The following is a 21,813-nucleotide window of genomic DNA, read 5'->3' on the forward strand; positions in this document are numbered from 1 at the left end:
TTAAGTGATTTCCATTAACAATATATACACACATTACCTGCTATTTTTAACATTATAAAATATAACAATAGTTCTTTATCGATGATTCCCAAAGGGACATACATATGATGCGAACTAATCAGTTTCGATTTAAAGGAATCGTAATTTTTTTTCCTTTAAAACACAGTTTATGCCCCATTTACCGAAAGGAATTTGTTTGTCACTAAAATCGTTGGTAATTTACTTTTAGTTTTGATAATAGAAAAACACTTATTTAATTAGGTACAGTCTACAATAGGGTCTCGATTAACCGAACCCCGATTAACCGAATTTCGGTTTAACAATAGATTCTAAGCTAAAGAACTTTCAATAGTTCATTTGCATTATAAATAACGAGCACATGCTAAAAATGCAGCATAAAACTCAATATTTTTCAACAAAGTATTTTAGATATTGTAAGATTTTATATATTATTCCGTATTAACCGAATTACCTCTGCCATCAAATTTGTTTATAGAAGACTGTAGTTTACCATATCTATCGGACAAGAGAAGTTGGCAAGGAGCTAATGTAATAAGCCTAGAAAACATGTACGGCTATATCGCTAGCATCATGAATATGGAAGCGTATGTGTGGAAGACTCACCCTGTGCATGTCCGGGAACACTTCTGAAGGACCAAGGGGGATGGTCGCCCCGGCTGGCAGACAGAGGGGGGCCCGGGACCGCGCGGGGAGGCACCACAGACTCATCCCACCCCCTCGCATGTCACCCGCACCCCCTGCCATATCCCCGACCCGCGACATCAATTCCCCCCCCCCCCCCCCCCCCCCCCCAAGGCACGGAACCAAATTGAAAGCGACTAGTTCGGTTTTAAATGCAGCCTCGCATGTCGACGCTTGTTAACTCGGGGATACTCGAGCCCGCGGTTTAGTCCGTCCACTGATTTGCTGTAAACTCGATGAAACTATGAACCATCAATGACGTCATGTTTGGTGATTTCGGCAGGCAATTTTATATTTATTTATAATGACAAAATGTGAAAATATCATGTCCACACCAATCATGTTTGAACATAAAGCACTCAGTTCACACAATCCATGAGATCTATTTATTCAAAAAGTGAAAATTATTCACTGGAAACACAAGAGTGGCTACATAGTAATTTCGTACGATTTAAATATCTATGTACGGAAGAGGTGGTCTGTGGTTCCTAGCTAAGTGGAACGGTAAAAGCTCCTTATAGACCAGTCTCCATTAGGTATCTACTACCTTAAAAACTACAATAGAACGGGGCCTATATTTTAAATGTTACAAACTTTAAAGCAGCATAACTTTTTAAAGAGTGAACCCTTTGAGGTCGTATTTGCAGCATTGTACTCTACTAATAAAGACCTTTAATTTGATGTAATTTAAGATTTCCTTCTGATTCCTTACGGACCATCCCCTTGACATAACAAAAATGAGATAGTTACTTCAAAAAGTACATTTATAGGTGCAGTAATGATGTACCAAGTGCTATTGCTTTACCTGTAATCGTTTGCGAATTACCAAGCCCGTGCGGGACATTTTTCACCCTGTATATACAGAGTGTAACAAAACTCTATCCAGGCTTTCTGATATTTTTCCATGGACCAAGAGGAGGTAAAAACTACATGCAACCAATTATCTATCTCTCCTCGTTTACCGTCTGTTTATCTGTAAGTTTTAGTTTTTATTTAAGAAACTAGTAAAGATAACAATTTTTTATATTGTTGAATCATGAAAACATTTTGATTTATATTATCATACATACACATTTAAAGAAGCGGACAGTTGAGGTTTCGAAACTTAATACGGTAAAAACTAAAACAAAATTATGAAAATCTTCAAAGAAAAATAAAAGTTTCCAAATATAATTACAAACATTTTAACACCTGTCATCTAAATAGGACAGTAAACAATACATAAAAGGCTTTTAACAGTTTTAATAAATTTAATGGTTAACGATGCCGTAAACGTGTAAACAATGAAAACTGCCGCGCCTTCCAGCAGTTAAAAGCTTACATCTACGTTATTTCTGAGTCGATTTTTGTGTTTTACAGGTCATAATGTTTGTAATTAGATTGAGCAACTTTTATTATTCGTTAAAATATTTCATAATTATAATATTACTTACGGAATTCCACCTTAACCTTAACCGTCCGCCATCTTGAAACCTAATATATTGGTATAATACTAATATTTCTCCTTCTTTTACACTTCAAGAACCAAATTTGAGTTCTATACCTTTAGTGGCCCCAAAATTAAAAAAAGATAACAGACGATAAACAAAAAAAGACCTACCGTTGGTTGTATTTACTATTAAGCTCCTCTTGATCCATGGAACAATATCCTAACGTTTGTGCAGGGAGTTTTGTCACAGCCTGTATAAAAGCAGTGAAATGGTTTAAAATTCCGACACTAATTAATCAAATTTGACTGTTAGGTAGGGAGCGAAATCGATTAATATAACGGTTTTTAAATTCAGAAAATCTTGTACATTTCTCGTACTTATAGTAAATAGGCTTTGTGAATCCGTCAGATATATCCAAAAAGGCGATACAACTACGGGAAACATATACGTACAATTGTGGATTTAAAATAGGAGTTTTAACCATAAATAATGTTAAATACACTGAACGTAACAGAGCCTCAACTTCCATTAAGTGGACAGGAAAAGTAAGTTGGAAGTTTCTGGTGGTCAGAATTTGAAACCAGTACTTCCCACGCATATTTACTTACAAGAAGGACTACACAGCTGCATACTTCCGGTTATTAACCATACAGACTTGGAATTCACAGTTTACTTGTATTTCCAATGTTTGTTACCCAAGTTATCCATGACAAATTTCCGAGGACCACCAAGCTTTGAATGAACCGTGCATCCACATCCACTAAAGATTTTGTTAGCTCAACCTAAGCGGGCTCTAGGACGGTTTTAAACACGTTTCATGGCATACAGATCAACCTCACTGACACAACACCACACAACACAGAGGAAGACACAGTGTTGCTTCACGACCCGGCACAAGAACAACACTGGTGCTGACAACAAGGTGCATACTGTCACCTTCGGCAGGAAACGCCGACACACAACAAACAACACAAGAGTCAGTCAATACTCTCATCATTAATCACACCAGTCCATAGAATCCCGGAACAAGGCAGGCATCTTCAAGCCAACAGCGATATTGTAAACAGCTCACAATCAAAGCATGGGAATGTTGAGTTTAGCTCCAGTTCACCAGTTCAGCGTCTGTAATCTGCAGCTGTCACAGACTTGACTCCTGCAATCTGGAGTCATTGTCATTTGAAGAGATCCAAAAAAACCGGCGACTTTTGAGACACATAGCTGTAATCTGGGTGAAGAGCTATTCTCATTGTTTATTTAGGTGCACAATAGTCAGAATTTAGAGGCTGCACTAAAGAAAAGGTGAACTAGAGCAAGATCGTAGCCAGGAAAAAGTTTTGGGAGGGGGGTCCTAACAACTGATATTTTCCCGTAGTGGACAGAGAGTAACGCCCTTTTTGTTCCTTAAAAAGTTGTTGACCCGTTTCCTCGTTAAGAACGATCTTTCAGTAGTACATGTCAGTAATACTGAATTATTTAAATAATAATAATAATAATCGTTTACTAAAAAAGTAATTGAAAAAAATAAAAATTTGAGGGGAGGTCCGGACCGCTTGGACTCCCTCGCTGGCTACGTCCTTGAACTAGAGCGAAACCCAACATTCACATTGAATCAACCCTTCCCACAATACCTACTTTATGAATAAAAGTAGGTTTCATAAAATACTAGGCGTCCAAAATACGTAATCCAACTCCACATCGTAACTTTTGAACGGTTAGGAATTTTGGATTATCCCAATCGGATATTTAGTAAAGTTATCTTAGAAATGTTATTGAAGAATTTCAAAATCACCACCCTCGTTCCAGAAATGGATAGCGAGTGATAACTCAAACGTTTGAAATGGGATAACCATCGAGTAATACCTCAAATTAAAGGTCTTACTGAGACAAACCCAAGTGACACAAAAAACAAATTTCGCTACTACATCAAAAATTAGTAAAATTTGATTTATGGTAAAACTAAGTTCAATGAGAAAATTGGAACATCGGGTAGATAGTACAAAAATAGAATCGCGTTTAAAACACAAAATAATCTTAGATAAAGTCTCGTAAAAACAAAAACACCCATACATGGTTCCAAAAACTGTGTTTAGAGTATAAAATGTACTCTAAACACATACATAAATAAATCAGGGGATGTTCCTGATTATTTATCTTTTCTTGCATGTCGCTAGTTATTTATTGCTACTTTTGCATGTGTCAAATTCTGTTATCACTTAGTTGTTATTTAATTCTTATCATACACTACACATTTATTACTGTTGCTTCGTTTTTATATTTAACTATTTATTATTGTTTTTGTTTTTTACCTTTTCGTTGATTATTTGTTAACTTATATTTATTACTAATTCGCTGTTTTTATTACTTATTTTAACACTGTTTGTTATTTAATTATATATGTATACATTATATTAGTGCTATTAATAATTTATACTCTTTTTAACTTATTACATGGACAAGTGGTGTAATTCCGTTGGAAGAATAAATAAATAAGGGTTGATTCAATACAAATGTTAAGTTACCCTCCATTTCACCCACCACTTGGTGCAGCGTCTATGACAAACTTGACTCCTGGAATCTAGAAACAACATCCGTCTGAAGTGATCCAAAACAGTCGGCGACGAAGAAGCTCAAAACGTACTCTTTACATCGTTTCGACGTCAGAGGCACATATACTACAAACAAATGTAATCCAGATGAAGTGGTGTTCTCATTGTCTCATAAGGTTGTCGCAGCGTTAAACTTCAGACGCTGCACTAAGTAGAAGATAAAAAGTTACAAATCGAACATTATAGTTGGATCGAAGATCATCGTATGAATTGAGATGAAGCCAACATAAAACATCGGAAACCTCATTTCTTTATAAAGAATGAATCGGGGCTTATGTTCAATTATCAGACCAACCGATCAGTCACCCACCAGTAAAAATCAGGCCGAATTAGTTGCTAATTTTGAAAACAACTAATATATGAATATAATAATATAGTAATCTAAAATATGAAAGAGATTCGAGGTTTTCTAATAAACCAATGTGGAGTCACATTTTTGTCTTGAGACATTCATCTAGAATGAAACAATCTAAAAGCCCCCTTCCAGTTCTTGTTTTGCCACCATCTTGTCACGATCCCCATTTACTATTGGCCTCTGGTCAGTTGTCAGTGGGTGGTCGTTTAGTGCAGACCTATTGACCGTCTGCATTTATATGCAGAACTATACAGCAAACCTGTACAGACAGACCTGTATTCTATATTTCAGTTTTAATAACTAGTTGGCACATAACATTGTTGTTATGATTATTGACTTATGCGTGTGACAAAGGTCTGGTATGACTAGACAGTAGTCCACTTGAAGAAGGGTTCAGATTGCAGATCTCGAAACGTAGTTACTGATATTTTGTATCATTGAACAATGGAAAATGTACGGGACATCCTATATCTGTTTCCAGTATGGCTGTTTCACTCTTCTGCGTGAAGTTTACGGGAGAACACTAGGAGTGGACCCGGGGGTATATCTAGAGACGACAGTCACGCATATAAGATTATTTCTAGAGACGATATGTATTAGTTTAAGATTATTTCTAGAGACAACAGTCACTCATTTGACATTATTTATAAAGTCGATAGCCACTCATTTGAGTTTATTTCTAGAGTCTACAGGTACTCGTTTGAGATTATTTCTAGAGACGACAGTCACACATTTGAGTTTATTTCTAGAGACGACAGTCACTCATGTGACGTTAGAGAAAGTAGACATGTTTGTTAGTTCAAGTTATTTATCTGTCGTTAATTTAATAGATATGGTCTTACATTAATGCACTTTATTACGTAGGTAAAGAGGACTTATAACGATAGAAGAAGCTGTTTTGTTTGTACACTGTTTCTTAGGTAATCAAATCCTGTTTGACATTTCTGGAGACCGACGTCGGTCCACCACCTTCCTATGTATGAACCGCTTCCTATGTATGAACCGCTTCCTATGTATGAACCGATTTGTCCCCAAAAACAAAATCCTGTACATCCCACTAAATTTACAAGTGAAGTTTGAGACGGCCCAGAAAATCAATGCTATTTATCCGTGTTTTAAGACATTTTCCAGAAAAAAGCCACGTGTGACAATGAGCCCCAGATGGCATGGTATTGCCCACAAATGAGCGAAGGCATGGAAGAACATGCCTGGTCTAGTTTATCCGGCCGCCATCCCGGCCACTAACAAGCGATAGAAGTGCATGCATGCCTCACGCCACGCCTGATTGAATTACTTAATCTGCTTCGCGAAGCGGCGTTGTTAAATGCACACTCCCGACTCCCACTGCAGTGTGACCTGCCCGCCCGAGCCTGTCCTGACAGGAACATACTCGTGGACGTGTGTTTGTACACGTTGCGTGTTGTTGTCTCAGAGCCCCTAAATTCTGATGACAGGCACCTTCGTGATATTGACATTGATAGCCGGATAGCTCCGAGATCTCGTTATATTGTTCATGTTTTACTATTTAATAGCATTATTGTCGGTACTTGAGTATTTACAGCTATAAGAATGTGTAATGTACCCATGGTGAACACCCAAACACACAAAAAAAACTATTTAAATCATCGCAAAAATCAAATTCTGAGAGTCGCGGAGGCTTCCTAAGGCATTTAAGACTCGCCTAAAACGCTTCTTGGTGTCTCAAGCATTGTATAATGCAGGTGAGTTTTTGCTTTCAACTGGGAGACCGCCCAATTAGAAGACTGACTCCGCTGTTCGAAGTGGGTTGCATTGGTGATGAATGAAAGAGGTGTGATTGTAAAGTTTACATGTATGTACAGGTATGTGTATTATAGTATGAATGGCAGAAATTTTAGGATATCCTTATAAATTGACGTTTGCCATACGATGAAATTAATGTCAAAGCAATAAAACAGATTTGATTTGATTTGAAACACCCATCATAGAACCAGCCATGCCAGCAACCATCAATAAGGACATGGTGGATCAAAAAGTTAGTCTTCCTTTTTGATTTTTGGACATTGAAGAAAAAACTTTTTTAAGTAACTAAAACCTACTTTTCCGAATTCAAAAATGTTAGGGGGTGTCGTCAGAAAGGGGGGGGGACATTTTCAATTAAAAGTTATAGCAGACCTCACTACTTCTGTAGCTATCACAGCATGAAGTGAATCTGGTCATTGGCCAGGCACTTAAAGTATTTAGGGGTACACTATCTTATTTCGAACTTCCTGTCATTTTACGTAATAAAAATAAAAACTCCGCAGAAACCTTCTCTCTCAAAGATAGGTGTATACACATTGATGTAAGCAATGTTACATTTAGTTGCATTTCTACGCTTAAAACGTTTCGATTTTACAACAGTACACTATTATACAATCGCAACGAGGAAAATCCGTGTGTCTATAAAACATTAAACTTGATGGACTGAGAGATAAGGTTCCACACGCCTAGCCATGACCGTTGGTACTGTACCCTTTGTACGCGCCAGCGCCACACCACCGCGCTGACTTATCGAGTGTTGTCTACTCAAGTCTGTCAATCAACCCATTGTTTGTTTCCTCGGACTGAACTGCAAGTCTGTGATCATAACAAGGAAGTCTCGTGCAGAGTGCCCAGCTTATGTAAAAGTAGCTACGTTTATAATGCACTGGCCAGAAAAGTTGCGATAAAATACACTTTATTGGATGCGAAGTTAGGACTATAAAGTCCTCTCTCCATAGTCGTATAACTGCTTTCGTATAGTATAACTGTTGCGTTAACTATTGTAGGAGTGTTTGCGCCAAAGTCTGCTCTGGAATTTTGTTCTGAGATATTAAGCCACATACTGCCCGAGTCAGGCGATTACGGCGTATTGCGGCTTGATTTACCCCCACCTGGCCTACTGAGTGGTCCTTTGGGGGCTTGCGCAAACACTCAGTTTCATAGAGCATTCAGACTCCGAAAAAAGCAATTAGAATAATCGTCAAAATCAAATTTAGAGAGTCGTGCAGGGAAGCTTTATAAACATTGCAGCTGTTGATTCTGCCGTGCCTCTACATTTTGGAAAAAACTTTGTTTTGTATGAGCAAATGTGCCTTAACCAGAGGCCGAGACATACACCTGTATGAGACACGTGGGAGAGCAAACTGGGAGACACAGAACGGTGGTTTATGAACGCCTGCCCTCGCAGGCGGGTGTTCATTTCCTCAACAGACTTCCTAAGGCGTTAAAGACTCGCCTTAAACGCTTCTTGATCTCACAAACAATCTATAAAGCGGGTGAGTTTTTTGCTTTCGGCTGGTAGACCGCCCAAGCAGAAGACTTACTCCGCTGTACTAAGTGGGTTGCATTGGCGATGAATGAAAGAAGCGTAACTGTAAAATTGTATGTGTGAGTGTGTATTGTTGTATAAATGTCAGAAATTTTACAACCCCATGACGTTTGCCATACGATGTAAATATTGTCGCTGCAATAAAAAAGATTTAATTTGATTTGATTTGAAGAGAGTCGCAATAAAATCACAAGATGGGCCGAGAGATTTGAGCGCGCGGCCGAGGCTGTACTAGCCATCCACGAAACATTGACTTCACCTACACGCTGTCATTCTCTGTGGTTAATTTAAAACTAAACTATCGGGACACTTTTTATTAGAATACAACCACGAGAAGTGTAAAGCAGCAGTCTGAACTAGAGGAGCAAGACTGAGACTGAAGTGTAAAGCAGCAGTCGGAACTAGAGGAGCAAGATATGAGACTGAAGTAAAGCAGCAGTCTGAACTAGAGGAGCAAGACTGAGACTGAAGTGTAAAGCAGCAGTCTGAACTAGAGGAGCAAGACTGAGACTGAAGTAAAGCAGCAGTTTGAACTACAGGAGCAAGACTGAGACTGAAGTGTAAAGCAGCAGTCTGAACTAGAGGAGCAAGACTGAGACTGAGGTGTAAAGCAGCAGTCGGAACTAGAGGAGCAAGATATGAGACTGAAGTGTGAAGCAGCAGTTTGAACTAGAGGAGCAAGACTGAGACTGAAGTGTAAAGCAGCAGTTTGAACTAGAGGAGCAAGATATGAGACTGAAGTAAAGCAGCAGTCTGAACTAGAGGAGCAAGACTGAGACTGAAGTGTAAAGCAGCAGTTTGAACTAGAGGAGCAAGACTGAGACTGAAGTGTAAAGCAGCAGTTTGAACTAGAGGAGCAAGATATGAGACTGAAGTAAAGCAGCAGTTTGAACTAGAGGAGCAAGACTGAGACTGAAGTGTAAAGCAGCAGTTTGAACTAGAGGAGCAAGATATGAGATTGAAGTGTAAAGCAGCAGTTTGAACTAGAGGAGCAAGACTGAGACTGAAGTGTAAAGCAGCAGTTTGAACTAGAAGAGCAAGATATGAGACTGAAGTAAAGCAGCAGTCTGAACTAGAGGAGCAAGACTGAGACTGAAGTGTAAGGCAGCACCGAGTAGATAACCATGGAGATGTTTTCAACGGCCTTATTTTTCTTTCCTACTTTACTATCGTTCTCGTCATAGTTACAAGACTCTGCATCCAACCCATTCTTTCAGGAACGTAACCGTTTTCTTTGCCAACTTGATGAAAACAACGTGAGTCAAAATTGAAATATAAATATACATTATCGCTTCTGATACATCCATCCTTAGCCAGTTACGTAAACGAGAGGCGAAAATAAAAACTGACCTATCCAAGCAAGTAAATAAGCGATAAACCGAGATAGCGCGCGTGCTTCGTCGGATGAACGACCCTGTTTATAATGTGTTTGTGTTTAGTTGAAACAGCATTACTACTGACAGCTGGAATGAGGTTGTGGAGTTCCCATAAACTGTGAGTTTCAGGACTGGCATGTTATTTATATGCGACTTTCTGCCCCGATCTTGCTCGTCTTGAGAACAATGACGACAACAGGAGATCGCGGTTGCAGATCTGGACCAGACATTGATAACCTTGAGATGACCTTGACACCGCATGAACTAACATGTTAATGCCCGCAAGCACCCAATCATGAATGTCATGTAATTAATGTTTCTTCTTGTTCAAGATAAACAATATCTTGAAGAACCGAATTCGCGACTAAAGAAGTTTGAATTCTTTTAACTGAAGATGGTCCTTCACGGCTGGATCGAGATATTCCAAGAATTTCATTATTCTTCGTTTAAAGTTTGTTATTGACAAGGTTGTTATGTTTTAATGTAAGATTTGAAAGGATAGTAGGATTTTGGATATTTACCATCATTATATGTTACAAAAGGTATAACACACCGTTTCGAGAAATAAAGTCTATCCTCTTCGTCAGGTTAGGGCGGAGTATGAATACATAACAAAATTTAAAAAAACATGAAGAAGAAAAGCAAGGAAATAAAATAGTTCAAATATACCCGAAACCAGCTTGAAGCCCAGGCGTTGTCACTGCACAAGATGCAAGTCATTTGTACGAGAATAATAATCACACGTCACACCAGCACATGCGAAAGTGGGATACTGGGACACATCACCTGACGAAGAGGATAGATTCCAATCCTCGAAAACGGTGTGTTATAACTATTTTAATATATAACGATGGCAAATGTCCGAAATCCTGTTATCCTTTCAATTTCTTTATGTTAATTTGTAGACTCAGGATGAGTACATTTATAATTGCCCTGAAGAAAGCCAGCATAACAATAGAATCCCTGGCAGTGATGGTGGACGTACTTCCTATCATGGAAAATGTTTTTGCAGTGAAGACGTGAGCACTAGGATACACAGACGTGCATATTATATGTGGCGAAGACCACACAGTCAGCTGCTAAACCTTCAGAACTGGTTGTATGAAAATGACCTAAGAAAGGTACGTGGTCACGAGGAGAGTAGAATCCTTGGGTAATCCATCATAAGTCTATGGTACAAGTGGGATAGCCGCAAAAACAATGCACGCTTCATAATCTACGAGCAACTTCACGAGATCTTGAATACCCTGAAAAAATTATGCAAGTGCTTAAGATTATGCAATCTGTTGTCATTTGGGATAATATAACAATTTCTAAGTAAACAGCCTGTTACAAGAACTCTGAAGACTGAAAATATGGAAAAGTCTTTTTTGGTCGTACTACGAGAATTAATAAGCAATTAAAGTTGAACAGCTGGGTAATTTGCTAAACAAGCCCAATTAAAAAGAGATGAAAATAAAATGTATTTTCTACAGTATGTATATGAGTTACACCATCGGTACGTGGCACGTTGTTGATGATTGTTTCGTTAATTAAGTTAAGGCATGTATTTGTCAGCAGTTTAGGACATTACATTCTTAATGGCATTTAGTTCAAGAAAATGAAAATGTTGTTGGTAAAAATTACGCTGGTTAAGTAAACTATTTTTTATATACAAAAACACGTATAATTACTCCATATACATACCTTAAAACTCATGTTCTTGACCTCAATAGTCTGTTCGGGCTTGATTATAAGATACCCATAAATACTACCTCACATGCTTACTATTACTTTATGGAATAAATTTGTAGGTTCAGGAAAAATTTCTGGAAAATTAAGAGGCTGTAACCCCTGCAATTAAGGGGTCTGTAAATAAATTAAGGTTCCTTCTGAGATGGTTCTATAATTAAGGTTGTAATTAAAAACATACTTTTGAAATGAAAAAGTCATACAGACTTAAAGAAAATCCGGGAATAAATGGACAGTGGTCATTTCATTTCCACCACCCACGCAGAGCTCCTTAACATTAACTTTAATTGAACCGGAAGTTTTTCTTTTACATTCAACCAATCTTTATTGCTCATAGCCAGCAATGTTGTTATCTACATAAAATAATAAAAAAGATATACGTTCAAATCAACAATATTAACTAAAACTTAAATAAATAATAGTTATTGCCTACCCAAAAATCACTTCTTCAATCGAATAAAACTCCTTTAACACAGGGTAGTATCGAAATCTATTTTTAAAACACGCAATGCCTTTGATGGTTTGACATTAACTTGCAGAACTTAAGTATTACAGGTCATAATATTTTTTTATTATTATTATGTACGTATAGGAACATCGAGGAGCCCACATATTGCTTGTTTGATAGTTGTGGGTGTGGGTTTCGAACAATGTGATATTTTTTAAGGTGAACATCGATAATTCAAGGGTCAAGAACTCTTCCCTTACTTACGCGGCCTTTGAGACCGCAGATAACCCTAACCACCATATTTTACAATCTAGAGACTCTCTCAAAGAATGAATCATTATTTTCAGTCGGAAAGACTTTGAGGTGACATGTAGGCGTCTCTTGAGTTGAAACACACCGCTTGAGGTTAAATTTTGGATAAGGAACCATCTTTTTGATAGGGTGCTTTCTACGTCAGAGGTTTTTTTTGTTCTCTTTGTCCAATAAGCTTATAAATTGCACTTAGTCATATAAGAACCTTAGTGCTGCTTCCGGAGTGACAGGGTATTCAGGATGGGTAAGGTTAGGGGGTGGGGGCACCTCCTATCGAGATCCATGAGGAAGAATTAGGGCACTAATCTCAGTCATGTCCCCCAGGAAGAAGTGGAGGCCAGCTCTGAACCAGCCTCTCCAGTCAAAGTAGGCAGGGGGTGGTAGTAGACTAGACCTATCGAATTGCACTTAAACCCCACAATCTCGACATTTGCGGTTAGTGATGTGCCGCTCCTGGACATCCATAAGGTTACCCAATTTTAAGTGACACATCAATTTTTGCTGTGCCAGTGTTTGGTTCAACTAGAATGTATAAATCAGCGAGAAGTGGTCCCTGCTGGGTTTTAAATTACGTCATACGTTGTTGAGGCTAACGTCCAAACCCATCTGCAAATCTTTAATGACCTCCCCGGGAATCGAACTTGGGACCTCTCGGTTAGAGAGCTGCCACCTTACCCCTGCACTACGGTGAAGGTCACTGAAACCTTGTGGAAAGGTGAGGCTTGCCTTCTCCGCACGCCTCTCGTTGTCACCCTCAGTGGCAAAGAGCTACAAAACGAGCAGCTACAACGATAGAGACACGTGTTGGCAACACTGTCACGCACCCTGCCCTGTGTTGGGGCCCACAAAAGCTCCCAAAGGCCCAAAGTTTCTAAAATGTAGGTCCTGACGCTCGCGCAATCTGTTGCTGCCGGTGAAGGAGTGAGGGGAGTATCACCGATGCGTGCCGTCAACAGAGGCACGGGGGCGAAGGATCCAGGCACCGAGGGGTCGATACACGCACACACATGCACACCGACACGCATCCACCCCGCCCGTGTCATTCAGACTCCGGAATTTTTCACAAATTGCCGAGGGAAGCCCCATAATGAAACTTCTTTGCAACCTCCTCGAGCACTGAGAGCTCGTGATTTATTGAAGCTAAATACTACACAGTAGCGTTCATTGAATCTCTGTTATAACAACAAACTTTCAGTTTTATTGAAAAAACCTAATATCCTTTCAAACCATCCATCGTCAAGAACAAAATATAAACAAAGAAGACAAAGAATTAATTTGTGTATATGATACAAATAAAGTAATTTGAATTGAAAGAATTAACGAGCTTTAACGAATTAAAAACTACACATAAAACTACGTATAGCATCTTATGTCCCCATGCGGTTATAATTAGGCTCGACAATCAAACCTCACTTTTCTCGGCTTTAACATTTTGTCTTGGTAGAAAATTTTTTTTACACTTTTGTTTGCTTGGATTATTGGAAGTGCAAGGATTCTTGTGAGATCCTGTGGAGGTCAAGGCTATTATCTGTGTTTAAGAGTGTAAAGTGAACTATTTCGTAATTATTTACTAAAACAGATCCCATTAAAAAGACATCATAATACTAAAAAATAAAAACTTCTATAAAGCTAACCACGGTACATTGAATACGACTTTGTACGTAACTTGACTTCTCTAAGACTGTTAAAGAATATGTTAGAGAAGTTATACATAATTTAAACACAAAACAAATGAATAAGCTCTGAAAATATTTTACATTTCAAACAAAGAACCCAATTAATGAATGTCATTCAACGGAAACTACATACGCAGTGTTATTCATTTATGCAATAAAAGTTTCACAACGTGTTAACATTCTTTAGTAGAGCTAAAATAAACATGTGAATTGTCACAGTCAAAACAACAAATAACAAGAATGAGAAATCAAAAGTACAAATTACACTTTTGCTCAAAAAACTTATTCAAGGCAAATACGAAATATAAATAGATAAATTAAGTATTTAAGTATTCTTCGACAGAATAATATGCCCGGTTTATGAGGTGGCATTTTAAGGAATTTTTAAATGTTTGAATTGAATATTCAATTTTTTAAAGATTCTGGCAATTTATTGTAGTTTTAATGCAGAATAATACACGCCCAGCTCATAGAGTTTTAACCGATGAACAGGATAGTGTAATATCTGATTCCTTGTATTGTAAGAGTGAAATACTTGATTTTTATGTTCATTATTAGATTTGTAAAAACTCAAAACTTCAAAAATGTACAGAGGTGGGAGGGACAAAATGTTTACATGACTGTCAGGTCCGGAGCTCAAACATAATTGAGAATAGTGTCAGAGATAAGTGATGAGATAAGATAAGAGTGCAGAAGATAAGTTATGTACTGAGTAGTTGTCCATCGCAAAAGTGTGGAATAGATTTACACCTCTATTAATACACATATAGTAAAAATATACACCTATATTACCTTGTAAACAATTTCTTACTACTTGTGCACTACTCGCCTATGTATTCGAGAGAAAGAAAAATATCCTTAGTGTTAATGTGGATTTTTATGACCAAAAGTATAGACGATAAAACCGTTTTCTACTTAAAATTGTAGCTTTCTCCACTTCAACTCGTAATTATTCACAAAATATTTACAGTAAAAGAATTCTTAAACAGCATTTATTGTACGTGTCTTGAAGAACCACATACTACAAATTGAGAGGTCTAAGTTAATAATTAAAGGCGTAATTAATTATTTTGTAAACCTTTACGACATCAGTTATTAGCTATCATTTTTAAACTTTGAAAATGCTACATGATAGTACTCGTTCTACATGTGAATACATTTTGGACATGTAGACACGTCAGGTGACTTATAATTAATAAACTGCACTTTTATCTACTAACACTTTAACTACATACTTCAATATTCTTGTATTCTTGATCTTTTATGAATTTTAGCCTATCAAGAAGTTCCAAAACTTTCTTAAAAAAATATTTTTCTGCAATTTAACGTTCGATTGTTATCTAGAATAGTTCAAAGAAAGTCCAAGGGCTGAAAAATAACGATAAACATTTAACAACATTATATTTATTTCCAGACATGTTAATATATAATTCCTTAACTACCCCTTTTACCATCATCATTAAATTACAAAAATAAAATAAATACAATAATAAAATATGAGAGTAAAAATATAATAAATTACAGATATAATTCAATTAAGCAATAATCAACACAAATACCAAAGTTACAACTAATCAGTCAACTTCTGTACGACTATTATCTACCGGAACTGTGTGTAAGCAATATATATAAAATAACAAATTTTAACTAATGATATTTTTATCCCGTGGCGTGAAATAATACTATTATCCCTATTTAATTGACCATATAAACGTATAGTCTTATATTATATGGGTTTATGATATAGGATGTTCAACACATATCAACTACATTCAAAACAAAACCTTTACTGGAGTAGAATAAAAAACAAACAAACAAGTTGTTACTATTAACCAATCTAGCACGTAAAAATTACTTTATTGTACTTTATTGTAATTATTGAAAACCAATGAAAAAGGATTCGATAACATTTATAACGTAAAAGGACAAGAGTTCTAGAAGTTTGGAATAGTAAAAAATATTGTACAGTGAAGCGTCCTTTTTGACACATAATGCAGGAAAACGTCCTTTTGTTTGAGACATAATGCAGCAAAGCACCCTTTTGTTTGAGACATAATTGAGCAAAGCGTCCTTTTGTTTGAGAAATAATGCAGCAAAGAGGCTTTTTGTTTGAGACATAATTATTGAGCAAGCGTCCTTTTGTTTGAGAGATAATGCAGCAAAGCGCCTTTTTGTTTGAGACATAATTGAGCAAGCGTCCTTTTGTTTGAGAGATAATGCAGCAAAGAGGCTTTTTGTTTGAGACATAATTGAGCAAAGCGTCCTTTTGTTTGAGAGATAATGCAGCAAAGAGCCTTTTTGTTTGAATCATAAAGCAATTCATAGTTCTACTAATAATAATAATATAGGTTATGATTTCCCCTATTATTGTGTGGTAGCACTATACAATTGTCTTATTTCTTTATGCATTTTAGAGTATTATAGCGTAGCCATTGTATTAAGTCAATTTGTATACAAACTCTTTTTTTTAATATAGAACTAATTTTTGTAGAATAAAATCTACTAGTTACATGTAAACACTGTCGCCTGATTCCTTACGAATCTTAAGTAACCAGAGATCACAAAATTGTTGATTTGTAAACCTACTAATTTTACGTAAAAGGGCGATTCTATAGAGTATTAAAACAACACTGACACCAAATTGTAAAATTATAACCATTAAAGTTGTTTTATTATTTAAAGAAACAAAGTATTAAGGCAAATTATTAACAACACTTTTGCTCTTATAGATAATAATATCAATTATGAGGACAAAAAGTTGCATTGTATCTTGAGTGACAGAAAATAAAAGAAAATAAGAAACTTACAATAATAAAATTTACAGTTACAGAGTTATACAGAGCTATATCACATGAAAATATCTAAATTGGATTAAGTAACTAAACTGAAACTAACTGCAAAACACGTGTAAAATATGAAGTAATTTATGATTATGTGGAATGTCGATACTTCTTAATATGATTAATAGTCTGTAAAAATTTGGGGACGCCTCACCACGAGTTCGAAAAAGGCTTCTTCAACGCAACGGCGACAAAATCTAATGCTCCATATCTGTAGTGCTAGCAGACTATATTGATTATTACAGAATTATTAATATAAAATTATATTTATTATACATTTATACATTATATTATATACAATAAACATTATTATTAAATAACAACAATTTATTTTTAATTAATATTACATTTAATTTATGAAGTTATATTAAATGTATTCACGCTGCCTACTGGCAACGTTTTATATGTTTATTTTTTTCTCTTATCAATTTTATTTTTTACTTATTTTACAAATTGTGTTTTAAGCCGCCAGTAATCTGTTGCTTAGTATTTTTCTCTATCTTATTTTGAATATTTTAATATCCTGAAAAAGCCTACAGTTAAATTTGAGAACCCCGCCCATTTTTGAAACTTGAAATAAAGCAATACGTTGAAAAGTTATCAATAATCTCTTGCACGCCTGTTTTTGATTTCAACGGAAAAAGAGGTGAAATTTAATTCTTTTAATTAATTTAATAATTAATAACTTTTTAATCATACAATAGCGCATCAATGTTAATAATTTCCTATATGAACCAGTATGATTTTTTTAATAGTATTTTATTAGTTTTCAACCTACGGCTACGAAATGCTTGTGAATAATTTGTGTCTTTCACAAAGTTCTCTAGATAAATAGTAGTAACAGATTACCTTATTGTATTAATATTTCTTTACGAACAGTTCTAGATATATTCCTGAGGAATTAAGTTTTTCAGTCTTCTTGTTTGATTAAAAACAGTCACTAAGAACTTAAGAACGCCTACTTACAGTATCTACGTGATGTGGCTCTAATTTGTTATCAATATTTAATTATTATTATTACATAAAACGTTTTATTTACTTGGCCAGGGTATAAATTAACATGTTAAAATTGTTTCACGTTTTTGTTTAAAACATTTTTAAGAAAGTATTAATTTTGGAATAACATACAACATTTCAGCTATGTTTTATGAAATCATTGCTCTTGATATTTTATTTATAAGCGGAAAATACATTTTTTACAAAAGCTATTGCAACAACTTGTGTCTGTAAGAGCACTTGTAAATAAAAATTTGACTATGAAGTTTAAAGATCACGGAATCCCTGCGAAATGTTAGGTGAGGACAATTTATTGAGAATCCATACGATGCTTAGGCCACTTTCATATCAACTGAGATAAACTAGTGCATAGAACTGTGTAAAGTGCAACCGCTATGAAAATATTGTTCTCAAGATTACTTTTTCATCATTTCTATTCTTCGAATAACGTTATGCACTCGACACAATCGAAAAGCAACGACTAATCTACGAGCACGTGCTTTAAAAATGGCAAAACACCCGATAAAGTTGATTGGGCCCCCAATTAAAATGCCTGTTTATATAACAGAGAGATAAAAGCGGCTCAAAGTTTCCACAGCGAACAACCTCTGGACCAACCACTTCCTAAACTAGGGTCACACGGTGACGAAACTTGGCTAAAGTTCACAACACTGATACAGTGCACTCCGAGCTAACGTGATCACGTGATACACGTCGTCAGGCGAAGGTGTCTCGCCTCTACCTGATGGGCACGACCCTGCGGAAGCCGTGGCCGCCGTTGTTGATGTTGTGATGGCCCCTGAGGAACCTGAAGAGGTTGGTGACGGGTAGCTGGATGTGGTAGTAGGCGAAGTAGGGGAGAGGGTCCCAGACGACGAACAACGCCTCCTGTTTCGTGATCAAGGTGCCTAGGAGTCTCTTGACGGACCCGATCCCGGGAGATTTCAGGGTGTCCATGACCACTTGGTGCATCCAGTAGCGTCCGATGTCGCTGACCAGGGGTCCCGGCGACTGCGGGTTGAAGTGCCTGCAAGGCTTCCAGATCATGCGGGTGTGGACACTCGTGTGGCAGATGTACGGGAGTGCCACGCCCACGCGGCAGCCCAGGGGGACGATACTGCCGCTGGCGGAGGACACGACGAAGCGGAAACTGATGTGGCCGTTGAGAGGCCTCAGGAACTTGAGCTTGCCGAAGAACTGCTTGATCCAGAGGTCGATCTCTCGGTGCTCGACCGGGGTCAGGCCGCCGTGGACCGTCTCCACTCTGCAGGTGACGTTGGCGATCACCGCGGACTCCTTGACGGTCGTGCAGGTGATGAAGTGGTCCCCGGGGTAGTCTCGCACGATCACCCAAGGCCGCTGCGTGCTCACCTGGTGCTTCACTTTCAGGTCCTGCATCTTGGGCGGGAGCACGACTCTGACTCGGTCCCGACAGCCGAGAGGCCCCACGTTGATCATGACGTGCCTGCCCGAGCCCAGGGTGCCTCTCTCGTACAGAGCGTACACTTCCTCCACACTGGACACGGGGTAGTGTAGCGGGGTGGCCATACCCTCCGAGCGGCAGCGCCTCATCACCTCGAACACGTCGTCCAGCACGCACACTTCCTTGAGGCCCGGACAGAAACAGGAGCACCCCATCAGCTCCACGTGTGGCTTGACCAGAGCGTCGTAGTAGGCCGTGGAGGTCGAGCTGACCGGGATGTAGTAGACGGCTCTCTCCTCCTCCACTATGTGCTTGACGGCGGCGACGTACCGGTCCGCGCGGTCGCCCACGGGGCACGGCACGGTGTAGTATCGGTCCACGGCCGTGGAGAACCTCGCCAGGCCGAAGTTCCCCTGCACGTCGAACACCACGACCCGAGCACCCGCGGCCTGGAAGTTCCTCGCGAGGTGCACGGCCTGTATCGTGCTGCCCCCGCTGATCAGCACAGTCCTCTTGCGTCTGAGCCGCTCGGAGGCGGGCACGGTCAGCACGGTCAATATCCACTTGGTCAACTCCAGCGGCATGGACACCAACTTGCCGAGACACCACAGCCAGAAGGACACCCAGAGCGTCGGCCCGAACAGGATGACCTGGGTCCACACCAGGTAGAAGAGGGCGCCCACCAGGCCGGGGATGAAGTGAAGCAGGAAGTACGTTACGATACCGTCCTCCGAGAGCTCGGGGGGTGGCGAGGGGGTGGACCTCCCCTCGGACAGGTACCCGGAACTGAGGCGGTGCAGCAGGCGCCGCGGGGGGGCCGTGGCCACGGGGGACGCCGGTGAGGGCGGCGACACACTGAGTCCATCACTGTCGGGAGGTGAGCCCCCCCACACTTTGTTCACACTATCACTGGCCCGGGCGGGCATCTTCATACTGAAAGCGGGCCGCGGGCGTCTCGCTCACTTATATCTCTCGCGCCTCGGTCAAAGAGTACGCGATATCAGCGTTATCGGACCACTCCCATTAAGTCATTTACTTCATTTCGTATTGCCTTATTTCCACACTAAATATGTATTACACATTTGCTTCAAGATAATTCGCAGTCAGTTTGATAATATATAGCCTTATTCCCTATAATTATTACATATAAATTATTTATTAATATACACAATCTACTTTTTGAAACAAAATAAAACTTTTTGTTATGATTGTTGAATTATTTGTTAACGTTAATAGATAGTTAAGTTCACTATTCCATCTTATTATCTACTAATTTCATAGTTTATATTTCGTTATTTTCTTTAATAGTTTATATCCTTACGTTAACATAGTATACTTATAGTTATTATATTTATGTAATTGTATTTATTTGTTACTTATTATTAATTGAATTCAATTTTAGTCGGGTTTTTGCAAAATATATTTTTGCTTTCAAACCAAAAACACAGTAACCTGGGGTGAAGCGTCCAAGATCTTGACGAGGTGGTAATATTCTCGTTTTTTATTTATCGTTTATTTTTTATTTTTCACAATTTATTTTTTTTATAAAATTGTCATTATACAATTTTTTGCATGACGAATTCAATAATCTTTTTTGTTACTTTTTCTGTTTCGTTTGTTGTTATTGTTATGAGATTTAATTTTCTAATTATTGTTATTGCTGTTATTTGTTGAATACTCCGTTTATTTATACAGAGTGTTCATTTGAAAACTTCAAACTCGTAGGCTATTAAAAGACTTATAGCTCAAGTATCAAAATTCTGTAAACAGGAGTGTATAGTAGTACTAATGTGGGGAACAAAAAAAATATTATTTTCAAAATGTGGGTGATCACCCCCATGCTTTCCCTCCGTGCTCAAAGCCAAAATTTTGAAATAGCAACTAATACCATGGGACAACTAAAAATTGAAGCTCATAAAAACTGCTGTATATTGGTTAAAATTTTTGGAATCGGTCAAGCCGTTTGGTATCAGCAGCCAATATTGTAATTTCTTACACAACAATAAAATTATTAGTCTACAAACTACTGTACTACAGCTAATAACAACAAAATTACTCACTGAATACTGTTGTAAATCCTATGTAAACTTCAAATCAAATGTTCAAATCGGTAGCCATTGTTTTTCAAGCAAAAAAACAACCTATTTTCAAATTCTTGCCTAACGTTTTTACGTAAAAAGTTATATAAAATAAGAATTATCTCATGGTATGTTTTGGCTCCTAAAGTTTTGCATATTTTATAATTGGTATGTTTATTAAGTGGCATTTAAGGCTTGTGGAATTTACTGTCTTAGGCACTTTTAGTTTGGCACTTCCGTTCTGGCACTTTTGTAGTATAATGCTGGTATTACCCCCTCATCGGAGGTGATATTACCCCTAATACCCGAACGTTACTAGTGTAGATATAAATGAAGAAAAGCCAAGGACAACTAATATTGTATTGTTTACAACTAGCGTATAAAATCTAACCAGTGTTCAGTATTTTTTGAGATAATGCAAAGGAGGCACCAACAAAACTTTGACCTTAACTAAATATTTATTAATTTAAACTAGCACTAAACGTAACACGTCAACCGTAATACTCTAA

The 21,813-nt window shown here is 37.9% G+C and overlaps 1 protein-coding gene across 1 annotated transcript; it reads right to left on the bottom strand.

The window, feature by feature from the left end:
• Positions 1-17,484: 17,484 nt before the first annotated feature.
• LOC124363261 lies at positions 17,485-20,362 on the bottom strand. Its single transcript, XM_046818468.1, has one exon. The coding sequence runs from the start codon at positions 20,156-20,158 to the stop codon at positions 18,542-18,544; it is 1,617 nt and encodes a 538-aa protein (XP_046674424.1). The 5' UTR covers positions 20,159-20,362; the 3' UTR covers positions 17,485-18,541.
• Between the last annotated feature and the right edge of the window lie 1,451 nt (positions 20,363-21,813).

The sequence above is a fragment of the Homalodisca vitripennis genome, chromosome 5, assembly GCF_021130785.1.
Source record: "Homalodisca vitripennis isolate AUS2020 chromosome 5, UT_GWSS_2.1, whole genome shotgun sequence".
Classification (NCBI taxonomy): domain Eukaryota; kingdom Metazoa; phylum Arthropoda; class Insecta; order Hemiptera; family Cicadellidae; genus Homalodisca; species Homalodisca vitripennis.

Coding starts and splice junctions, on each gene's coding strand:
- LOC124363261 (XM_046818468.1), bottom strand. CDS start 20,158: ATGAAGATGCCCGCCCGGGCCAGTGATAGTGTGAACAAAGTGTGGGGG.